Genomic DNA, 22,293 nt, shown 5'->3' on the forward strand with positions numbered 1-22,293 from the left:
TCAAAAGTTGCTCTCCAGGGCTCTCTGAGAAAACCACAAACCATAAACAAGATTGGCCACTGGGTTGGGCAGATTTATGTCAACTTAAACACAAGCTAAAGTCATCTGAGAGGAGAGACCATCATTTAAGAAAAATGCCTCCAGAGGATGATGCATTCAGTCCTGGTGTGACTTGACATGCTGAGGTGGGTTCGTGGGGGAGGGCTCCCTTTTTCTGATAGAGAGGGTAGTGAGGATAGGGGAAGAGGGAAGTAGTTGGGGAGTGGGAGGAGAGAAGAGAAGGAGCTATGATTAGAATCTAGAATGAATGACTGAATGAATGAATGGAAAAATAAATAAATAAATAAATAAATAAATAAATAAATAAATCTTTTAAATGCCTCCATACAATTCGGCTATTGGCAGGCCTGTAAAGAATTTTTTAACTAGTGATTGATGGGGAAGGGTCCTGCCCATTGTGGGTGGTGCCGTCCCTGGGCTGGTGGTCCTGGGTTCTATAAGAAAACAGGCTGAGCAAACCATGAGGAGAAACCAGTGAGCAGCACCCCCTCCATGGCCTCTGCATCAGCTCCTGCCTCCAGGTTCCTGCCCTGTTTGAGTTCCTGTCCTAACTTCCTTCAGTGATGGACTATGTAGGCCAAATAAACCCTTTCCTACCCAAGCTGCCTTCATTGTGGTGTTTCGTCACAGCAATGGCAACGCTAAGACGGTCACCCATCAAATCACTTATTTAAATGTATCTTTGTGTTCCGATCCACTGAGACAACAGACAAAGGGGTGCTTCAGAAGCACTACTTCTGGTATGCCTAAATATGCAACTCATCGGTCCATCGTTTCCTTGAAGCGGGGACAGAGCATACTGCCACAGGAATCACTGAGGCACCCTTTCAGGACCTGGAAGTAGAGATCTCCCTGCAACATATAAGATTTAAAACAATGCCGATGCTTGTTAAAAACTCATGATTGAGATAACTTATATAGTGATATTGATAGAACTTAATGCCATTCAGTTCGCCTGAAGACTGCACACAGAATAAAAGCAAGGCTATGAGTCAGGAAAACTGAAGGGTGCATATTTGCTACAGAAATGCTTTTTTTTTTTTTTTTTTTTTTTTTTTGCCTAAAACTCATCTGTTTAAGTAGAGACCTTCTCAGTCCTGTTGTTTATTTACACACGGTTTTTCAGAAACATGCCTTGATTTAAGAAAAGTCCTGCCAATAATTATGAGAGGCTCATCTTTCTAGCTGACCACCTTGATGCTAACACCCAGTGTGCCATTTGAACATCTAAATCTCGCACTTTATTCAGGAGTTTACCACATCAGAAAATTATCTGGTCTAAAACTGAGAGGAGCTGTGCCCCCTGTCTCTACCTATCATCCTGTGTGAAGGAAAAGCACTGTACTGTCGGTGCTGCTGTGCTATCTGGAAGAGTAGCTCGGGAGCATCGAGGAGAAGGGCTGGTCCCACACTGCTGAGGAATGGGAAGAGGGGGAGGCAGGGTGGGAGCCAGAGGGAGGCACTCAAAGACAGCAGAAGGAGGGAGAGAAGGCAATGAAAATGAAGACAAAGCTACCAGTTCAGAACATCAAGTTCCAAAGCCAGCCCTCTGACTTCTCCTGACCTTGGACAGATCTCTTGGATTCTCTGTATCCTAGTGTAACTACAAGAAATGAGTGAAAATTAAACCAGAGGGAAGTTTCTTACATGGATCTTATATGATGCCAAAGACCTTGTTTCTGGTAAAAGAAGAAAAGATAAGCTATACAAAGGCACAAGTGTGCAAACTGTCACTAATGTACTATTAATAAACACTCTCGCTTGTTGAAAATGGTTTCTGAAAACTACACTCACTCCTTCACTCACATACTCACTCCCGTACGTACTCACATACACACTTACTTACGTAAGGCAGGCTCTCGCTATGTAGTTCTGGCTAATCTGGAAGGCCATATGTAGACTAGGCTGGCCTCAAATTTACAAAGATCCATCTGGCTCTGGCTTTACAGTGCTGGGATTAAAGGCCACCATGCCCAGCTAATACACATTATTTAAAGGCAGTTTCTCCTTTTCCTCTCATACTTTCTGGACAAGACAATGTTTTTAGGTTTGCCTTTGGAAATTTTTCTCTGGCATTTTTGTGTCCAATTTATTTTTAAAACTTTAAAACTGAAATAATAAGATGGAGTTTCTCTTCATAATTAGTGCCTTGGAGAAGTGTGTGTGCATGGGTGTGTGTGTGTTTGTGAGAGTGTGTGAGTGTGTGTACATGGGAGTATGTGTGTGAGAGCATGCATTATCTCCTAGCACAGTGTAGGCAAGAGCACCTCCCCTCACCCCTCAGTCATAGGTTTAATCTCTGCAGTGTTTTCTGTTTTTCTCCTCTCAGGCCCTCTCCAATGTACAGTATCTCGTTGTGATTAAAAAGGCAGTCTAAATTCAATGGCTTGTTGCCAAGCCAGACCCTGAGACACAGATCCCCAGCTCCCTGCCTTGACATTGGTACTTCAGTACATGTAGCCCTGAGCTAAGATGACACTGGTAACCCGTATATTGCCTACTTTCCGCTTAAATCCTAGATTGCTTTCAAACCCTGCAGCTTGGGGAGGGCTGTTTTATTTTACAAAGAAGGAAGCTATAAGTGTTTATCCCATTTAACTGACAGTGTATTCAACAGCTTTCATGATATATATTCAAGTAAAAGTTACGATCTCATACTTTATCCTGCCAGTTCTCTTATTTTATTTATTACTAGTGGGGCTGGGGAGTGCATGGGCCGTGCACACATGTGGAAGTCAGAGAGCGAATTAATGTGAGTTCCACAGATAGCCGGGTCATCAAGCTGACAGAACAAATGCCTTTCCCCACTGAGGCACCTTACCAGCTTAGTGGTTCTCTCCATATATACACATACATGCATACACACATACATGCATCAACTTCTGTGTGTTATATATGCCCACTATACTTAGAGTTCAATAAACAGATGTTAATTGACGTTATATCTGCATTTCTCAAGAATTCCAATGTCCAAGGTTATGTCAAGGTTTGGCTGCTCAGTAGCCACGTGATCTACACAGATAACTTTCCGCTCTGCCTCTGCCTTCTATCCCCATTGGCATTTGGATGTGAACACCATAAGAACTGAGAGATATGGGGGCTGTACAGCAGGGTCCAGGCCTACATACCCAGGAAGACCTAAGTAAATACTGGTCTGCTCTTCTCTCTATTAATGAAACAAGTATTTACAATGGCATAATCCTTTGGGATTTTTAACATCAATGTTGATAGCATGAGAAATTGCAAAATAGACTTAGATGGGGAAATGGGAAAACTCTGTCTATAGAGAATATTAAATTACATTATTCTATGCAGTACATTATCTTTCAACTCTAATTTGGTTGTGATAGGGGAAGGGAAAGTCCCCTTTTCCTGGCTCTCTTTGGTCCTCTTAAAAGTTAAGACCATTACAATAATTAAAACCTCATAAGTTAACTCTGTTTAAGAGTAGCAAAAGGTAAGGTCTAAGAAAAGCATCACGCTGCTCTGGTTTGACTGGGGTTTGTCTCAGAAGCTTGGCTTCCAATGGCAGCGGTAAGAGGTAGGAGAACTTTTGTTGTTACTGTGTTTTGTTTTGTTTTGTTTTGTTTTTATCGAGACAGGGTTTCTCTGTGGCCTTGGCTGTCCGGGACTTGCTTTGTAAGCCAGGCTGGCCTCAAACTCACAGAGATCTTCCTGCCTCTGCAGTGCTGGGGTTAAAAAAAGCATGTGCCACCACGGCCAGCTGGGTAGGAGAACATTGAAGAAGTAGGCCTTGGGAAAGATGGTTGAGATCATTGGGGTCTTTGATCACTGAAGTGATTGACGCAGTTCTGTGGGACTTCAGTAAACGCTCAAGATGGTTAATATAAGAGAAAACCATTCCCTCTTCTCTTTCTTTCTCAGACTTCCCATCTTGCCATGAGACCCGTCCCTCTCTTGCACACACGTCCACCGTGAAGCTCTCTTCCATGAAGCCTTCACCAAAACGATACAATGGGCCTCCAGCCTCTAAAACTTTCAGGTAAATAAACCTCATATCTTTATAAAAATTAGCCAGTCTCCACAATTTTGTTCTAGCATCAGAGAGCATACTAATACATAAATCTAATATTGTATTTCATTGATAGAGAACCCAGTACCCTACTTTTTAGGAATGGACACAGTATTTAGGCACATTTCATTCCTCTGAAATTATGGAAAACTGCCTGCCCAACATTTTTAGTTGTGATATGATAGTGGTGGTTGGTGGTTGGCGGGACGAGTGTTAAGAGTTTTCACACTACAGCCCAGGATGCCCTGGAACTCACATCTCAACCTCCTGCATCCTTAGTAGCCTTATAGGCATGAGACGTCATCCCTGCATCAACTTTATTCTTTTGTTTATTATTATTTGTATTATGTCTAAGTGGAGGGGGTTCTATGCACATATATGCATGTGGGTGCATGCCAGAGGAAGGCAGAGACTCAGGTGACTTCCATTGCTCACCATCTTATTTTTTGAGATGGCATCTCTCCCTGAACCTGAAGCTTGCTGTTCTGAGTAGCCTGGCTGGCTAATTTACTCTAGTCCTAGTTCCTAGAGTCTACTTGTTTCTGAGGTTACGGTCGCCCGAGGCCATACCTAACTTTCTGTGAGGGCTGAGGATTCAAACTCAGGTCCAGATGCTTGCACAGCAAGCAATCTTAATCACTGAACCATCTTCTCAGTCCCCCAACTTCATGTTCTTTTGTTTTCTTTTTAATATATTTTATTAATTTATTCACATTATATCTCAATTGTTATCCCGTCCCTTGTATCCTCCCATTCCTCCCTCCCTCCCATTTTCCCCTTACTCCCCTCCCCTATGACTGACTGAGGGGGACTTCCTCTCCCTGTATATGCTCATAGGGTATCAAGTCTCTTCTTGGTAGTCTATTATCCTTCCTCTGAGTGCCACCAGGCCTCCCCATCCAGGGGACGTAGTCAAATATGGGGCACTAGAGTTCGCGTGGACAGGACATTCTCCACAATTGAGTGGAAAGTGGGGTCTGACTTTCAACTTCATGTTTTTATATTGGCTAATCATAAATAAATCCAAAACAAAGATATTGTCGAAACCAGTTCACTTGGCTATATTTCTTCTCATACATTACTGGTGCTTAAATAAAGGACATTGGTTGTGGTGAATACATCCTACTAACTGTGAACCTGTGGTAACCTTGAAGGCATTACATAATGCTGATTCAGCACAAATGCCTTTGTAATTTTGGGTTCCACCAACTTGTTAGATAAGGAACAGTTCCCATTTTTCATATTTTACTGAATAGTTCCTTGGAGAGTTCTAAGCATAATTTTCAAGAGTTACCACATTTTAATTGTCAGCACCCATTAACCTAATAACTATAATCTTAGAAGCCATTTCTTTTTTTAAAATCCAATAACTTCCGTGCTTTGATATTTTAACAAAACTCTACCTCTCAAGACAAACCTACTCTGGCTTAATAACTTTCCATCTTGTTTGCAATTAGAGGACTCTTAACCATTTTAAAACATGTTCATGAAATCAAAGGAGGTAACAGTAGGTTAATGCTTGAGCTCTGTACATTTCAGATTTAATTATCTGATCACATGCATTACCAAACAACTCATGGTTTCCATCAAACTAGAGAGCCAACATCTTTATATACCTTGTAAAGAAATAAATATTATTGAGATATTTTCATATTTAAATAAACTCCCAACAGTACAGTCAGTATTTAAAAAAAAAAAAAAAAAAAAAAAAAAAACTTTTATCTGGTTTCCATTAACCACAAAATCTTTTCTACATGTTCAGAGTTGGCGGTCTGTTTATCATTCAGACTGGAATGAAATAACATGAAATCTTCTGCCTATATAATTAGCACTGAACAAGCAATGTTGCTAACAAGTGTATCATTAAAAACATTTGCACATTAGGAGATGGTACAGTTTTTACTTAGCACCTCAATAAATAAGTTAGATGTACTCCAAACATACACTTAAAGAAGCAGCCCACTTATATCTTCACTGCTACCTTCAGGAATGTCTACTTTTGTAAATAAAAACGTATCTTTTAATTAATGATTTTAAGAGAGGCTATGTACATGATGTCATAGAAATAGAATTATCCATATACCAGTTTCTTGTTCATGTGTCCAGAGTTACAAGACCAGTAAGGAAGAGGCTGCAAGTATTAACCGGGAGAACTGACAAGCCTCCATGTACGGGCAGTACAGTAAGGCACATAGGTTTTAGAGACCGCATTGAGGAACTCAAACACCCCAGGTTGAACTGAAGTTTTTACATTAACTCAAATTAGCCACAAGCGACTTGTTCACGCTCATTACATTTTAATTTACTGTTAGGTAAAATGAAATGAATGGGCATGTCTACCTCCTCGGAATTTTATGAGGATTAAATTAGGTTATCCATATAAAAGGACCCAAGATAGTATCCAACATGTAGCAATCACTCAGTAAATATTAGCCATTATTTTTATCATTACTGCTCTCTAAGCATACGTAGTGAGAGCCAAGCCTCAACATCTTTTCTCTTTGTGCAGGTGACTCAGGCCTGTAATCCCAACTACAACAGTGGCTGACGGGGCACAGTCAAAAGTTTAATGCCCAACTAAGATACAGGGTGAGTCAAGTCTTTGAAAAAGAAATAGAAAGGGAAATGAGTTGGAAACACAGTTGACTTGTGGAGCGCTTGGCTGGCATGCACAAGACCCCGAGTTCAGCTGGGAAGGAGGGCGAGAATGTGTATACAAATACATAAATAAGAAAGCAGCTGAATAAATTGAATAAACTCAATTCTCCCATTTACACACCAGGCCAATGGGCAGAGTGGGGCCTGGTGGTGAACCTGTCTGCATTCAAAACATGGGTTTCACTTGCTGTGTATTAGGCCGTAAGCAGCTCCTCACTGCCAGCATATAGGCTCATCCTGAACAATCAAAACAATCTAGCCACTCACACTATAGCACATTAATATGCAAATTTGTCACTTCAGCAAGAAAACCACCAACAAGTAGTTCATTCATGACGCATTTTATTCATAACAAATTCAAACTTGTCACCTCAAAATTGGTTTTACAGATAGTTAAATAAACACATTCATGCTCAAATGCATTCGATGGTATAAAAAAAATCAGTAGAAGCAAACTGTTTTTGTGGGAAAGATGTGGTTAGCTACTGAAGGTGGATTGTTAAGTGTAAATAAGTCAATGAATAAATGCAGCAGTATCCTGAAGAGAACGAGCTTAACTCAGAAGCAAACAATTTACACAAGTGAAGACCCTGGTGCTTGACTGTACTCGGCCACTACACAATTAGTCAAGCATTAAAATGAAGGCAGCTATGAGTAGAGAAAAATACTTTATTTTAAACAACTTTATTTTTTTTTTTTTCCACCCGGCCCGCCCCCTCCCGCTAAACAACTTTATATTGGTTATGAAATTCCCGGTTAGTAAAAGTTAAAAGGTTACAGTGAAACATGAAATCTTTTTTTTTTTTTTTTCTCTCCAACCTGGAAATGGAGAGGGTTTTTACCCCCTAAGGTTGAGTTATAATTAGAAATTAGATTTCTCAATAATTCAATGACCGAAATCTGTATTAAAGTCAAATGACCTTCTAATTAAGTTTTCTCCTTAATATTTAAGTTGTGCTAGGCAGGTCTACTCTTCAGCTAATAAAGGCTTTCTGTCCTTAGTAAATAAGCATATTCTTTTATGTTCATTATTTTCTTTATCATCTTTAAAGTAATTCGTGGTAAACCTTCATAAAGTTCAACAAATTACTAATGCATTCTGATATGTGCTCTGATTTTATGGCCCCTATTTTTAATTTTATTTTGGAAAAAATGTTCAGAATTAAATCTATTACTCTGCTGTGTCACCATTTTTATTCTTGTTACAAAAGAATTAAGAAGACTATTCGGATTTGCAAACCTGGAGGGCAGAGCTGAGGCATGTGCATAGAATTTGCAATAAGTTCAAAACCAAAATATACTAATCATACATGCTCATCTAAGTAAATAATAGGAAAGGCATAAAAACATGGCTGTTATATTCGGAATAGAATTTTAATCTTTAAGGATTTTTAAGAATAACTACCATTAAGTAACTCCTTGCTTTAGACCAGAAGTCTGAGATGACGTAGGCAAAATATTTTCCTATTGCTTTTTTAGTGAGCAAAATGAATTATAAAATCAAGGGAACATGATTAAGGGAACTAACTACCCAAGGACAGCTGCCAATTACCAGCAATTCTACGTTTTTATCTTTCTAGTTCATATTGAAACAAGAGAAATGAAGAGTATCTCCTGAGAGATAGAGCATCATCCGAGAAAAAAAGAAAACGCACTTCATGGTGCTCACACCCAAAACCGTGGGAATAGTCAGCGTTACAGTTTACACATTGCCAAGCAATAACAAAAAGAAAAAAGGGCTGGAGAACCGCAGCAGGAACCCTCTCATCACAAGTGGCTCGCCAGGCAAATGAAAGAATAAAGTGAAATCTCGGATTGCCCCCCTCCCCCCGTCCCTCTAGCCCACCGTCTTTACTGCTGTACATTCTACCTAGTTTACTACTGGGAAACAGATTTCAGCCTTCATGATGCACTCCTCCGGCAAGGCCATTAAGGTAACTTAATCCTTCCTGAATTGCTCACCGGAAGAAACGTAGATTTCCGACTTAAAAAAAGATAATAATTCTTTGTTTTTTAATTGGAAAACATGAGGCCACAACTACGATTTGGATTCTGTATGTTAGCTTGAAGACCAGCAGGATAAATAAGAGCTTAAGGAACGGAACGCAAGAGGATGCAGGGGGAGGGGCCGTAGTGAGAGTGCGAGAAAGATTCTGGTCAATTCTGAGATGGTGCAGACATGACAGGGCACCTGAACATCGCAAGTCCGTGGTCACCCCTGGAGGTCTCCGGTTTTCAGTCATGCATGAGCAGTAAACGTGTGCACACTCAAATACACCACCGTTTATTCTTTGGCTACCAGGGCGAATGGTAGGCAAGCATCTCTGGACAAGCCTTCACCACAGGCATTTCTGGATTCACACACCCCGCCTCCCCACTCCGGGCAGGAGATGACTGTCTCAAACAGTAGACATCTGAGAAGATTTGAGAGCCAGGGCGAAGGGGAAAAACGGAGGAGGGTGTACATCCCCACAACCAAACTGAGAGCCTCCGGGAGGGTGACAGGAAAAGGAGGGGGTGATGTTGAGACCAAGAAAGAGCAGGGGACTGGAAAGCACCGAGCTGCGCATCCAGGCTGCCAGGGGCTGGCGCGCACAGAGCTAACGAGGGAAGTGGATCCCGGGGCGGACCCCGACTCCCCCACGAGGGTGGGGAGGAAATGGCTTTGTATGGCAGGATGAAAGGCAGACAGGGGGTCACCACGGGGTGGAGAATGCGGGGAATAAGGATGCCCAGAGCACGGACGACCCCGCCCGTTCCAGGGACACTACTGCTCTGCCCTCATTCGCTGCAGCCTCTAGTCCACCCCAGGACTCCCCACACCGTTCCACGTTCCAACGGCCTGAAGCAGGGGCGCCCCCACGGACGCGCCCCCACCGCTCTCCTGGTGCGCTCACCTGCCCACGAAGTTCTCGAGCACAGAGCTCTTGCCAGCGCTCTGGCCGCCCACCACGGCGATCTGCGGCAGCTCCAGCAGACAGCTCTGTCCCAGCGCCGAGAAGGCATCTTGCAGACGGTTCACCAGCGGGATCAGCTCTTCCATCTCTCGGTTCCCCATCTTGCCTGAGCGGCCTCAGAGGTCCCCGCTCGACTCTGTGACCTGGCAGGCAGCCGGGGCCTCGCGGTGCTTATCCGGGTTGTCGCTGCGCGGGGCTCAGACAGCTGAGTGAGTCCCGGCACCGACGTCGGATCCCTGCCACCCGCTGCTAGGCTTCTGACAGCTAACGGCCCACAGCGCGCTTGCGCAGGCGAGAAGGCGAGAGAGGCGTGGCCTGGTTCTCAGACTGTCCCGCCCATGCCACGCCCCTCTCCGGCTCCTCCCTAGAGTTTCCAACCCTAAAGCCCTGGCCAGGCGTGCAAGCACTGCCTCCCAGCTGTGGCCAGATGCCACCACCCAGGCTAAAGGGCAGAGTTACTGTACTTGGTCAAGGAATGCCCTAAAAGCACTCCCAACTGGCATTGCTGTTCCTTTTCAAGGAGCCACCCTAACAAAGCCCAGAAGAAAGCACTCACAACAGCTAACAACTGCATTGTCATCAGCTTCACCATGCACTGCCACCACAACCAACCATCACCACCACTACCAACCACCACCACCACCACCACCACCACCACCACCACCACCACCACCACCACCACCACCACCACCACCACCACCGTACTGCACCAGAATACACTTCCCAAAAGGAAATCTCACGTTTCACACGCTACCCCAGAACACCAGATTGCTGTGGGAGGCAGAGATAAGCTAGCCTTTTGGAGTCAATTCTTCCTCCATTGGAGAGCTGAGTTATCTGGCCTTATTGAAGTACTCACCTTTACTAGCCTTTCTCCCTCAACCTCCTGTAAGCTAACATGTAGTTCTTTGAACCTTTTGTTCCGTGTCCCTTTAATCCACCACACTCATTCTGGCTTTGGGGACTCCTTGCCTTAGCTAGCTGTCCTTTTAGCTCCTGGATGGAACAAAGAGGTTGGCTGTGGAGTCTAGCAATAACCATGCGGTCTGCACTTGATCTGTTAGACTTCGCATACTGAGAGAGCTCTGTGCCCAGTGATGGAGATACAAAAACAAACAGCCATGCCTCCTCACCTCCTTACAGCGGTCCTCTTTTCTGTGCATTCTGAATATTGACACCTCTCAGGATTTTGTGTGCGATGTTTGCTTGTCTTGCACATGCTCCATCTGATGACTGTTCAATGGCTTTAAAGGCTAGAGATTACATAGAAACCTGTGTTTCATCCCCAGCATTACAGGATCCGCACTGTACTTTAGGCATCACCTTTGCACTACTGGCCCTCCAGAACAACAGTGAAAGGACCCTGCCTCACGTTGCCTAGTCTCGGTGGCTCTCTGGAAGCATGGCATAAGATTCATGACTGTCCCAGTCTTGTGATTTTCATTCCTGCAAAACTAATACCACACGGACGCACATTTTGCTCCCGGTTTGGGGATGGAGCCTGGCTCCTATGGACCACTGTTGCAGCAACTTCTGTGTGCTGACCCTGAGGAAACATTTCTCCAGGCAATTGCTCTCCAGGAGCTGGTAGCAGGGATATCTATGGCAGGAGTGGGAGGAGGCTGGCCACACTGCATCCCCTAGTGAGAAAGAAGAGAGGAAAAAAATGCTGGAAAACAGCTAGATTTTTCCTTTCTATGCACTAGGAAATCTCAGAAACCCCTACATGTGTAATAGTCTCACCTTAATTAACCTAATCTACATAATCTTTTAAAGACACACCCAAAGGTTTGTTTCCATGATGATTCTAGACCCTGACAAGTTGACAGTCAATATTAGGTAGCCATTGTAACCTTCCAATGTGGAAGTATTCGATACAAGGAAATGATTAGGTTAAATGAAGTCATGATGGTAGAAACTCTGGTTTGAAAGAACTAGGGTTCCTGTAATAAAAGACATACCAGAGGCCCAGCCTCATCTGCCACATGAAGACACAGCAAGAAGGCAGCCATCTTCCAGGCAGAAAGATGGTCTGCACCAAGACAGATCAGCAGACAGCCTGACTTTAAACTTCCTAGCGCAGAGAACACTGGATAATGGATGTCTTTTTAAGTGACAGCACAATGGCATTTTTGTTATACAGCTCAAGCTTACTGTGGGGTTTATTTAAAGGAACATGGGATGGAAATCAGGGAGCAAAAATTTCATCTGCAGATGGTCATGGATAGCTTCTGAAAAGACATGGTCTTTGTTGGGCTCCTCCTGCACCCCACTACATGCTACATGAAGACTAAAGCTGAGTGCACTAACCCTTGTCCAGAGTCTTTTGAGCACTAATGTACAAGACGATGCTAACAGTGCATTAGAAAGAAACTATATCAACCATAGGACACCTCTAATCAGTCCTGTTCAATTAGTTCAAGAAGCCACTGAGAACTACTCTTGCCGACTTCCTTCCCTCATTACCTCCCTTTTCCAGATTCTTCTGCAGTAACACAGCACCAAGAGGACCTGAATTCCCACAGAAATAACTAAGGTCCTTCAAAGGTGTAGATTCCTAACCATAAATTAATCCAGGTGAAACAAACAGGAACCAGAAGTATGAAAGGGAAAAGCAGAGGGGACACTGACAGAAAGACGGCTTCTGCCTTTCCCATATATATGAAAGCTAAAGAGTGGAGCATGATCAGTGTCCAGTTTATTGACCATATCATACAGTCACCTGAGTCTGGTGACAACACCAGTGATAGATGCTAGGTGGCTCTCCCTGGCTCTCACATTTATGTTACCACCACTTTCCTGGTAGTTCCTAAAAGTTCAAAGCCTTTTTCAGCCTCTGTGTGTAAGAAGATAAGAGTTTCACTAAGTCCTTCAGAACACTGATACAAAAGTGAGCATTTTATTTCATGGTCATTCTAAGAGATAACCTTACCAAGCTATTCCACTCCTGGGCATATACCCAAAAGATGCTCCACCACACAACAAGGACATAAGCTCAACTATGTTCATAGCAGCCTTATTTGTAATAGCCAGATGTCCCTCAGTCGAAGAATGGATAAAGAAACTGTGGTAAATTTACACTATGGAATACTACTTGGCTGTTTAAAAACAAGGAAATCTTGAAATTTGCAGGCAAATGGATGGCTCTAGAAATAATTATCCTGAGTGAGTTAACTCAGACCCAGAAAGATACACATGGTATATACTCACTTATAATTGGATACTAGCCCAACATGGATGTCCTCTGAGAGTCTTCACTCAGCAGGGGATTGGAACAGATGCTGGGACTTGCTACTAGGATTCCAGGTGAGGGAAATGTGGAAGAATGGGAAAATAGAAGGGCCCAGAGAGTCCAGGAACCCTACAAGAAGACCATCAAGGCTGGCAGATATGGACTCCAGGAGGGGAGGGGGCTGCACAAACTGCTGTACCAACCGAGGACAATGCATGCAGTAATCCTAGACTCCCTACTCAGATCTAGCCAATGGACAGCACATTCTCCACAGCTGTGTAAAGAGCAGGTACTGACTCTGACATGAACTCTGGTGCCCTCTATTTGACCACTTCCCCTTGGTGGGGAGGCTTGGTGGCACTCAGAGGAAGGGGATGCAGGCTATCTGGATGAGACCGATAGACTGTAATCATATGGTCGGGGAGGAGGTCCCCTTCTGTCACAGGCCTAGGGGAGGGTAATAGGGTGAAAGAGGGAGATACAAGAAGGGGATAACAATTGGGATGTAATCAGAATAAACTATTTAAAAAAGAGATATTAATGAAAGAATGCCACATAAACCAAGAGGAACTCTTAAAACTGATGTATGGTATCCCACCACCCCTACTCCCGGAAGAAAGTCACCCTCCATGAGATATAGTCAAACTTCACCTTAGATAAACAGAAGGAAACAGAATTTTCTCCATTTTGGTCACCTTCCTTGTTTTTGGGACTTAGTTCTACAAAGCCTGGCTATTTCCAAAATTAGATCTATAAATAATAAATATTTGTGTATATGCACAGACATATATTTTAAATATGCTGCAGGATGAAAGCATGCCCTATGAGAAATTTTTTTCAGTAATGAAAATAGGCCTAGAAAAAAAATATTTAAATGCTCAAGAAAAATCCCATGTTTGAATATATGAGTTTAGGAATTCATGTTCTTAAAAATCCATCACATTATTACAAAGTCACATCGTGTTTATTTCCCACAGTGATTCAATGATTTTTATGAAGCAGAGATGAACCAAAATGGTAAGCATTTGCCATGCTATCTTTCCACTCAGTAGCTGGGTAATAATACTACTGCTCTGAATACTACTTAGAGTCTATGCGGCCTCATCACACTTTTCTCCATAAGTTTTTCCCTTGTGTGGATGTTAGACCTTTCTGAAAATCAACCTCATTTGCAGAAGCCTTTCAGTCTTGCCAAACACGATGAGCAATTTTAATGACAGCGCAGAGATTCTGTGTGACGCGGACAGTATTGTTTCTTTCTGTCGGCTTAGAAGGTAAGTACTCCCTACCTTATGGCTTATGTGCCTCATCTACTGTCAGGCATCAAAACAACCGTGGAAGAACCCCTCCAGACTCTTGCTCCAATGGCTTCTCTTTGTTTGAGATCTGACAGATGAACACTCACCAGTAGTCTCCTCAAAACATGGTCAAACTGACACTCTGCTGGGCAGAGAACAGTGGCGAGCGAACTTAAAGCACTGAGAAAGCAAGGTCTGGGAGAACCATCTGTCAGGTGTATGATTTAGCACACTGTCCGTGCTTCCTTCTACTAAGCAGGTCTGTCTACACGTGTTCATCTGGAATCACTTAGAATCACATTGAAAGGAAAGCTATTCAATGCTTTAAATCGCACTTGTTGAATCATATCTTCACAATTTACAATTGAATTGGCCTCCATATAAATACTGTGTGTGTGTGTGTGTGTGTGTGTGTGTGTGTGTGTGATAAGATATAAAAATCTCATTTAAAATCATGTTTATGAAATTTTTACTTTATGACACAGAGAGCCAATTAAAACGTTAAGTGAGTCTCTGTTTCTCCCAACCCAATCCCTCAGTCTCTCCCCTATTGTAGCAGCCTCCCATTCCCCCAGGCCCTGTGTCTCCTGTGGATGCCACAGACCTTGCCCCCTAACTGCCACCACACTGTAGCTGTACCCCAGCCCCCAACTCTAACAGGCACACTTGTTAAATCACAGGCCACGCCCACCAGAAAACCAGACATCTCTCCCTCCCTCCATCCCTCCCTCCCTCCCTTCCCTACCTCCATCCGTGTGTCTGTCTCTGTCTGTCTGTCTGTCTCTCTCTCTCTCTCTCTCTCTCTCTCCAACCCTCCAGTCTCTTCCTCAGCTCAGCACCCCAAGGCAGTCTTCCCTGTGCCCTACTCCCATCTCCAGTGAATCCCACAGGTCTTCCCCTTGTAGACTCCTTTTCCCTACTCAATGCTTTGTCCCAGCCCCCAACTCCAGCAGGCACTCCCCACTAACCCACAGACCACTCCTGCCAAGAAACCAGGTAGCTTTCTGTAGATTTTCTCCTTCTGGTCCACTAGATCTAAACCCCCAGTCTCATGCCCAGAGCTTTACCAGACCCTCTGGGGTGACCTCTCTTAAGACAGTGTCTCTCCCCAATCCAAGGAGGCAAAATAACCAGATCCTGGTTTAAAACAAAACAAAGCAAAAACAAACAAACAAACAAACAAAAAACAAAAAAACAAAACCCCTCTTCTCCCTCCTATGAACCCCTTCAAACCTCTAGACTATCTCCATTCCTAATGTCAGCTTCCAGTAACAAGAAACATACTTTACTAGAAACCTCCAGTGGCCATAACTATCAAGTCCAAAGAAAATTTCCTACCAGGCAACACAAAAGCTTCACACTCTCCAAAACTGCAAAAAGGAAACAGAAACCAAGTAAGAAAACTCCCAAGCAACAAAGACAAATCCAGAAACCAGCACCTAGATATATAATCATTCCAATTCCAGATGCCAAGACACCAGCATAAAAACAAAATCAGTAACAGCCAGGGTAATGTGTCTCTACTAAAACCAACTATCCTACCACAGTGGGCCCTGGACATTCTAACATAGCTTAAAAAAAAAAAAAAAACAAATAAACAAACCAAAAAAACAAAAACAGCTCATAACCTTAAAACCAACTATATGGAGATGGAGAGGTCCTTAAATAGGAAATGAATAAATCACTCAAGGAAATACAGGAAAACACAAACAATTGGAGGAAAATAATAAATCTCTTAAGGAAAGCAAAAAAAAACCCCACAAATAGTTGAAGTGAATAAATGGTTCAAGACCTAAAAATGGAAATAGAAGAAAAGAAAACACAAACTGATGGAATTCTGCAAAATGAAAAGTGTAGGAATTTGAACAGGAACTACAGCAACTTCACCAACAAAACGCAGAGGCTGGAAGAAGAATCACAAGCATTGAAAATACATCTTTCAAAGGAAGTCAAAGAAAATTTAAACAAAACAAAACAAAAAAACTCTTGACACAAAACATCCAGGAGATCTGGGACTCTGTAAGAAGACTAATGGTAAGAATAACTCAAAAAAAGGAAATAGAATAGACAGCAGAAGTCATTGTAGAGAGGGGACAAGATAGAAGAGGAGGAGCAGAAAGAAATGAGGGTGGAGAGCAAACCTGGGAAGACCAGGGACAGAGGGACAGAGAGCCTACAGATAAAAGAGAAGCCATGGGCAGAGGCATCTCTGTGACCAGCTGGAGGCTTAGAATGGGGTTAGTTTCTGGGAGGATATGGGGGTGACTCTAGCTGAGACTCCTCATAGCATGGGTCATAGACACTGAAGAGGATACCCTCTAACTATACAGGACTCCTAGTGGAGGGAGGGGAACACCAAACCACCCACAAAAACTCCAACCCAAAATTTACATTGCCTACAAGATGTGGGAGGATAAAGATAGAGCAGAGATTGAGGCCCAACCTGAGACCCACCCTGTGGGAGAAACCCAACCCCTCACACTATTAATTTTACTCTGTTATGCTCAAAGACAGGAACCTAGCATAGCTGTCCTCTGAGAGGCTACACCCTGCAGTAGATCCAAACAGATGCAGAGACTCGCAGGCAAACATCAGGCAAAGTATAGAGAGTCTTGTGGAAAAGTAGGGGGATGGATAGAAGGACCTGGAGGTGACAGGAGTTCCACAAGAAGACCAACAGAACCAACTAACTAGGGCCCATAGGAGCTTAGGGAGACTGAAGCACCAACCAAAGACCATGCATAGACTGGACCAAGGCCCCCTACACAGATGTAGGAGATGGGCAGCTCAGGCTTCTGTGGGTCGCAGTAAGGAGAGTGGGAATTGTCTCTGACATGGACTCAGTTGCCTGCCTTTTGATCACTCCCCCTTGCCTCACCAGACCACAGGGGAAGAGGACATGCTCTGTCCTGATGCAGCTTGATGAGCTGGGAGAGGGTACTCCCCTTTTTGAGGAATAGGGGATAAGGAAAGAGGGAGTGAGGGTGGGAAGGGGCTATGATCAGGATGGAAAGTGAATAAATTAATTAATTGATTTAAAAAAGAATAATAGAAATAGGGGAAAGGAAAGAAACCGAGCTCAGAAGCCCAGAAAATGTCTTCAGCAAATTCATAGAAGAAAGTTTTCCTAGCCTAAAGAAGGCAATGCTGATCCAGTAAAGACACAAGAAGTATACAGAACACCAAATAGACTGGACCAGAAAAGAAAGCCTCCATGCCACGTAATAATCAAAACACAAGCAACACAGCCATGGGCAAGACTAAGGCTCAAGAAGAACAAACTGCTGAAACAACTGGACAACTTGAAGGTGGAGCTGTCCCAGCTTTGTGTTGCCAAGGTGACAGGCAGGGCCCTGTGCAAGCTCTCCAAAATATGAATCATCCACGTGTCCATCACCTATGTCCTCACTGTCATTAAAAAGACTCAAAAAGAAAACCTCAGGAAATTCTACAAGGGCAAGAAGTACAAGCCTCTGGGCCTATGACCCAAGAAGACCAGAACCGTGTGCCTCTGGCTCACCAAGCACTGAAGAGAGGCTGCTGAAGCAGCAGTGGAGGGAGCAGCTGTGCAGTCAAGGCCTGAGGTGGCAATGACAATAAAATGCAAGATCGGCTGGCAAAAAAATAAAAATCAGCAGCATCATCACAATCAGCACCACCACCATCATCATAATCAAAACACCAAACATACAGAACAAAGAAACAGACCAAGTAACATATAAAGGCGAACCTATTATAATTAAATGTGACTTCTAAGAGGAGTCTCTAAAACCTAGAAGGGCCTGAACAGATGTGCTGCAGACTATAAAAGACCACAGATGCCAGACCAGACTACTATACCCAACAAAACTTTCAACCACCATAGATGGAGAAATTAAGGTATTCCATGATAAAGTCAAATTTAAGCAGTATCTATCTGTAATTTCAGCCCTATAGAATGTACTAGAAGGAGAACTACAACCTAAGGAGGTTAGCTACCCCCATGAAAGCACATGGAATAAATATCAGACCAGCAAAACCAAAAGAAGGGAAACACACACACACACACACACACACACACACACACACACACACACACACACACACAGCCCTCCACCAAAACTACCACTATCACCAAGACCAACACTAACAAGAAAATGACAGGAATCAACACCGCTGATATGTCTCAGTATCAACCCTCACACTTTTCCAATAAAAAGATACAGAATAACAGAATGGTTTAAAAAATAGGATCTATCCTTCTGTTGCATCTACAAAAACACCTTAACATCACAGATAGATAGAGTAAAAAATTGAAAAAAGATATTTCAAACAAATTGACCTAAGAAGCAATCTGGTGTAGCCATTTTAAAATCTAGCAAAATAGTTTTAAACCAAAACTAATTAGAAGATATAGGGAAGGACACTGCACACTCATCAGAGGATAAACCCACCAAGATGGCATTTTAATTCTTAACATCTATACCCCAAATGTAAGGGCACCCCAAGTTTGTCAAAACAAACATCCCTATAGTTTAAACCACATATTGACCCTTGCACTCTGACAGCGGGAGATTTCAATCTCCCACTCACCAATGGGCAAGTCATCCAGACGAAAACTAAAGAAATATTGGCACTAGCAGACATTATAAACCAAATGGACCTAGAAGGTATTTATAAAATATTTCACCCAAACACAAAGAAATGTACCTTCTTCTCTGCACCTCATAAAACTTTCTCCAAAATTGGCCACATATTTGGCAACAAGGCAAGTCTCAACAGATAAAAAAAGAAATTAACATAACTCCCTGCATCCTATGAGACCAGCATGGATTAAAGATGTATATCAACAACAGAATGAAACAACAGGATGGTTACAAACTCACGGAAACTGAACAACTCTCTACTGAATGAAGAAAAATTGGTCAAGACAGAAATAAAGAAAATAAAGATTTTCTAGAATTCAGTGAAAATGAATACATAATATACCCAAATGTATGGAACACAATGAGAGTGGGGCTAAGAGGAAAGTTCCTGGCACTGAGTCCCTACATTGAAAAAAAAAAAAAAAAAAACATGATGAGATCTCATACTAGCAACTTAACAACAAGACCTATAAGTACTAGTGAAATAGAAGCAGTCACTAAAGCTCTCTTCAACCAAAATAAACCCAGAGCCAGATGGTTTTAGCACAAAATTTTACCAGACTTTCAACGAAGAGTTGATGCCAGTACTCCTCAAATTATTCCGCAAAATAGAACCAAAAGAAACACTGCCTAGCTCATTTTATGTGGCCACAGTTACCCTGATACCCAAACCACAGAAAGACTCAACAAAGAAAGGGAATTATAGGCCAATTTCTCTTATGAACATAAATGAAAAAACACTTAATAAAACACTTGCAAAATGAATCCAAGAACACAGCAAAAGGTTATCCACTGTAATCAAATATGCTTGATCTTTGGGATGTAGAGCTGGTTCACTAAATGAAAATCAATCAATGTAACCTACCATAAAAATAAACTAAAAGAAAAATCACATGATCATCTCATTAGCTGTAGAAAATACCTTTGATAAAATCCAACACCCTTCCTGATAAAAGTCCTGGAGAGGGGCTGGAAAGATGGCTCCATGATTAAGAGAATTGGATGCTCTTCCAGAGGACATGGGTTCAATTCCCAGCACCGATACAGCAATAATACCTGTCTGCAACTCCAGTTCCAGAGGATCCAACACCTTCACACAGACAGACATATACATGGGCAAGACACCAATTCACATAAAATAGATAAACCATCTTTTTAAGTCCTGGGGAGATCAGGAATACAAGGGATATAACTAAACATAATAAATGCAAATTTACAACAAGCCTATAGTTAACATCAAATTAAATAGAGGAAAAAATCAAAGCAATTCTTCTAAAATTCTAAACATTGTCCATTCTCTCCATGTTTATCCAATATAGTACTTAACATCTTAGCTATATCATTAAGACAACTGAAAGAGATCAAGGGGATACAAATTGGAAAGGAAGAAATCAAAGTATTATTAAGTGCAGATGATATGACAGTATATCTAAGAGAGCCTAAAAATTCCACCAGGAAACTCCTGAAACTGAAAAACATGTTCAAATGAGTGGCTGGATACAAGATTAACTCCAAAATATCAGTAGCCCACCTATATACAAATGACAAATGGACCGAGAAAGAAATCAGAGAAACACCTTTCACAATATTCTCAAATATTATAAATTTTGGGGAGTGCGGGTGACAGCTTTAACCAAGCAAGTGAAAGACTCATATGATAAAAACTTCAAGTCTTCGAAAAATTAAATGGAAGAAGATACCAGAAAGTGGAATGATCTCCCATGCCTGTGGATCAGTAGGATGAACATAGTAAAAATGGCCATCCTACCAAGAGCAATCTACATCGACGTAATCCCCATCAAAATTCCAACACAATTTTTTACAGACCAATTCTCAACTTCACATGGAAAACCACAAACAAACAAATAAGCAAAAAACATGAACAAAAACAGGATAGCTAAAACAATCTTGAACAACTTTTTAAAAACTTGCTAGAGGTATCACAATCCCTGATTTTGAGTTATATTACAGAGCTATAGTATTTTTGAAAACTTCATGATATTGGCATAAAAAGACATGTTAATCAATGGAATCTAATTAAAGACCCAAGCATAAGTCCAAAAACATGGACATCTGATTTTTTATAAAGAAACCAGAAATACACGCTGGGAAAAAAAAAAAGACACCATCTTCAACAAATGGTGCTGGTCTATCTGAATGTCTGCATATAGATGAACGTGAACAAGTCCATATTTATCATCGTGCACAAAACTCAACTCCAAGTGGATCAAAGACCTCAACATAAAACTAGACACTGAACCTGATAGAAAAGAAACTGGGGAATAGCCTTAAACACACTGGCACAGGAGATGACTTTCTAAACAGAACACCAATAGGGCAGGCACCAAGTTGAATAACTAACAAATGGAATCTGATGAAACTGAAAAGCTTCTGTAAGGCAGAGGACACCATCATTCAGACTAAACAGTAGCTTAGTGATTTTTACCAACTCCACATCCAATAGATGCCTAATATGCAAAATATATTTTTTAATCTAGACATCAAAAAATAAATAATTTAATTAAAAAAGGGTACAGAGCGAAACAGAGATTTCTCAATAGAGAGATCCCAGTGGCTAAGAGGCAGTTAAAGAAATGTTCAACATCCTGAAACCTGAGGGAAATCCAAATCAAAACTTCTTTGAGACTCCATTTTACACCTGTCAGAATGACCAAGATCAACAATGCAAGTGACAGCACATGCTGGTGAGGATGTGGAGCAAGGAGAACACTGCTCCATTGCTGGCGAGAGGGAAAATGTTTATGGCCATTATAGAAATCATTATGACAGTTCCTCAGAACGTTGGAGATCAATCTATCTCAACATCCACTCTTGGGAATATACCCAAAGGGTGCTTCATCTTACACTACATTCCAGTCTCTTTGGTGCAGGAAGGTACTCTACAAAAGAGAAATGTGGACACTCACCCAGCCACAAAACCTTTGACCTACCATCTGTCCTGCCTGTAAAATATGCTAGGGCAATGGTGGCACAGAACTTGTAGAAGTAACCAATCAACATCTTATTTGACTTAAGGCTCACACTGAACAAGACAGAATCCATACTTAACACTGCTTTGGAACCAAGAGCGAAAGACTAGATAGCCCTGAGTTCTAAGGTAAAACCAAACACTAATGGTCTAAAAAAAAATCAAGAAATGTTTCCTAATGACATTCTGCTATGCTCATAGATCAGCACGTTATGCACTCATCATCCGAGAAGCTTCCCTCAGCAGCAGATGGAAGCAGATGCAGAGACTCACAGCCAGACATTATCCTAAGAGAATCAAAATTGGAGGTCTCTCTCAAAGCTTTCCCCTTAAAGCCCAGGGAATCCCATGGAAGAGGAAGCAGAAAGATTGTGAGAGTCAGAGGCATGGAAGACACCAGAAGAACAAGGCCCTATGAATTAACTAAGCAAGGCACATATG

The 22,293-nt window shown here is 42.2% G+C and overlaps 1 protein-coding gene across 5 annotated transcripts in view; it reads right to left on the reverse strand.

The window, feature by feature from the left end:
* Window positions 1–9,990, reverse strand: part of Dnm3 (dynamin 3) — a 448,546-nt gene extending 438,556 nt beyond the window's left edge. For all 5 annotated transcript variants that reach the window (XM_051147697.1, XM_051147696.1, XM_051147695.1 and 2 more), the window contains exon 1: window positions 9,649–9,990. In XM_051147697.1, the coding sequence (XP_051003654.1) occupies window positions 9,649–9,809 (161 nt within the window). In that variant the 5' untranslated portion in view covers window positions 9,810–9,990. The remainder of the gene's footprint in view (window positions 1–9,648) is intronic.
* Between the last annotated feature and the right edge of the window lie 12,303 nt (window positions 9,991–22,293).

The sequence above is a fragment of the Acomys russatus genome, chromosome 6 (genome assembly GCF_903995435.1).
Source record: "Acomys russatus chromosome 6, mAcoRus1.1, whole genome shotgun sequence".
In the NCBI taxonomy this organism is placed as follows: domain Eukaryota; kingdom Metazoa; phylum Chordata; class Mammalia; order Rodentia; family Muridae; genus Acomys; species Acomys russatus.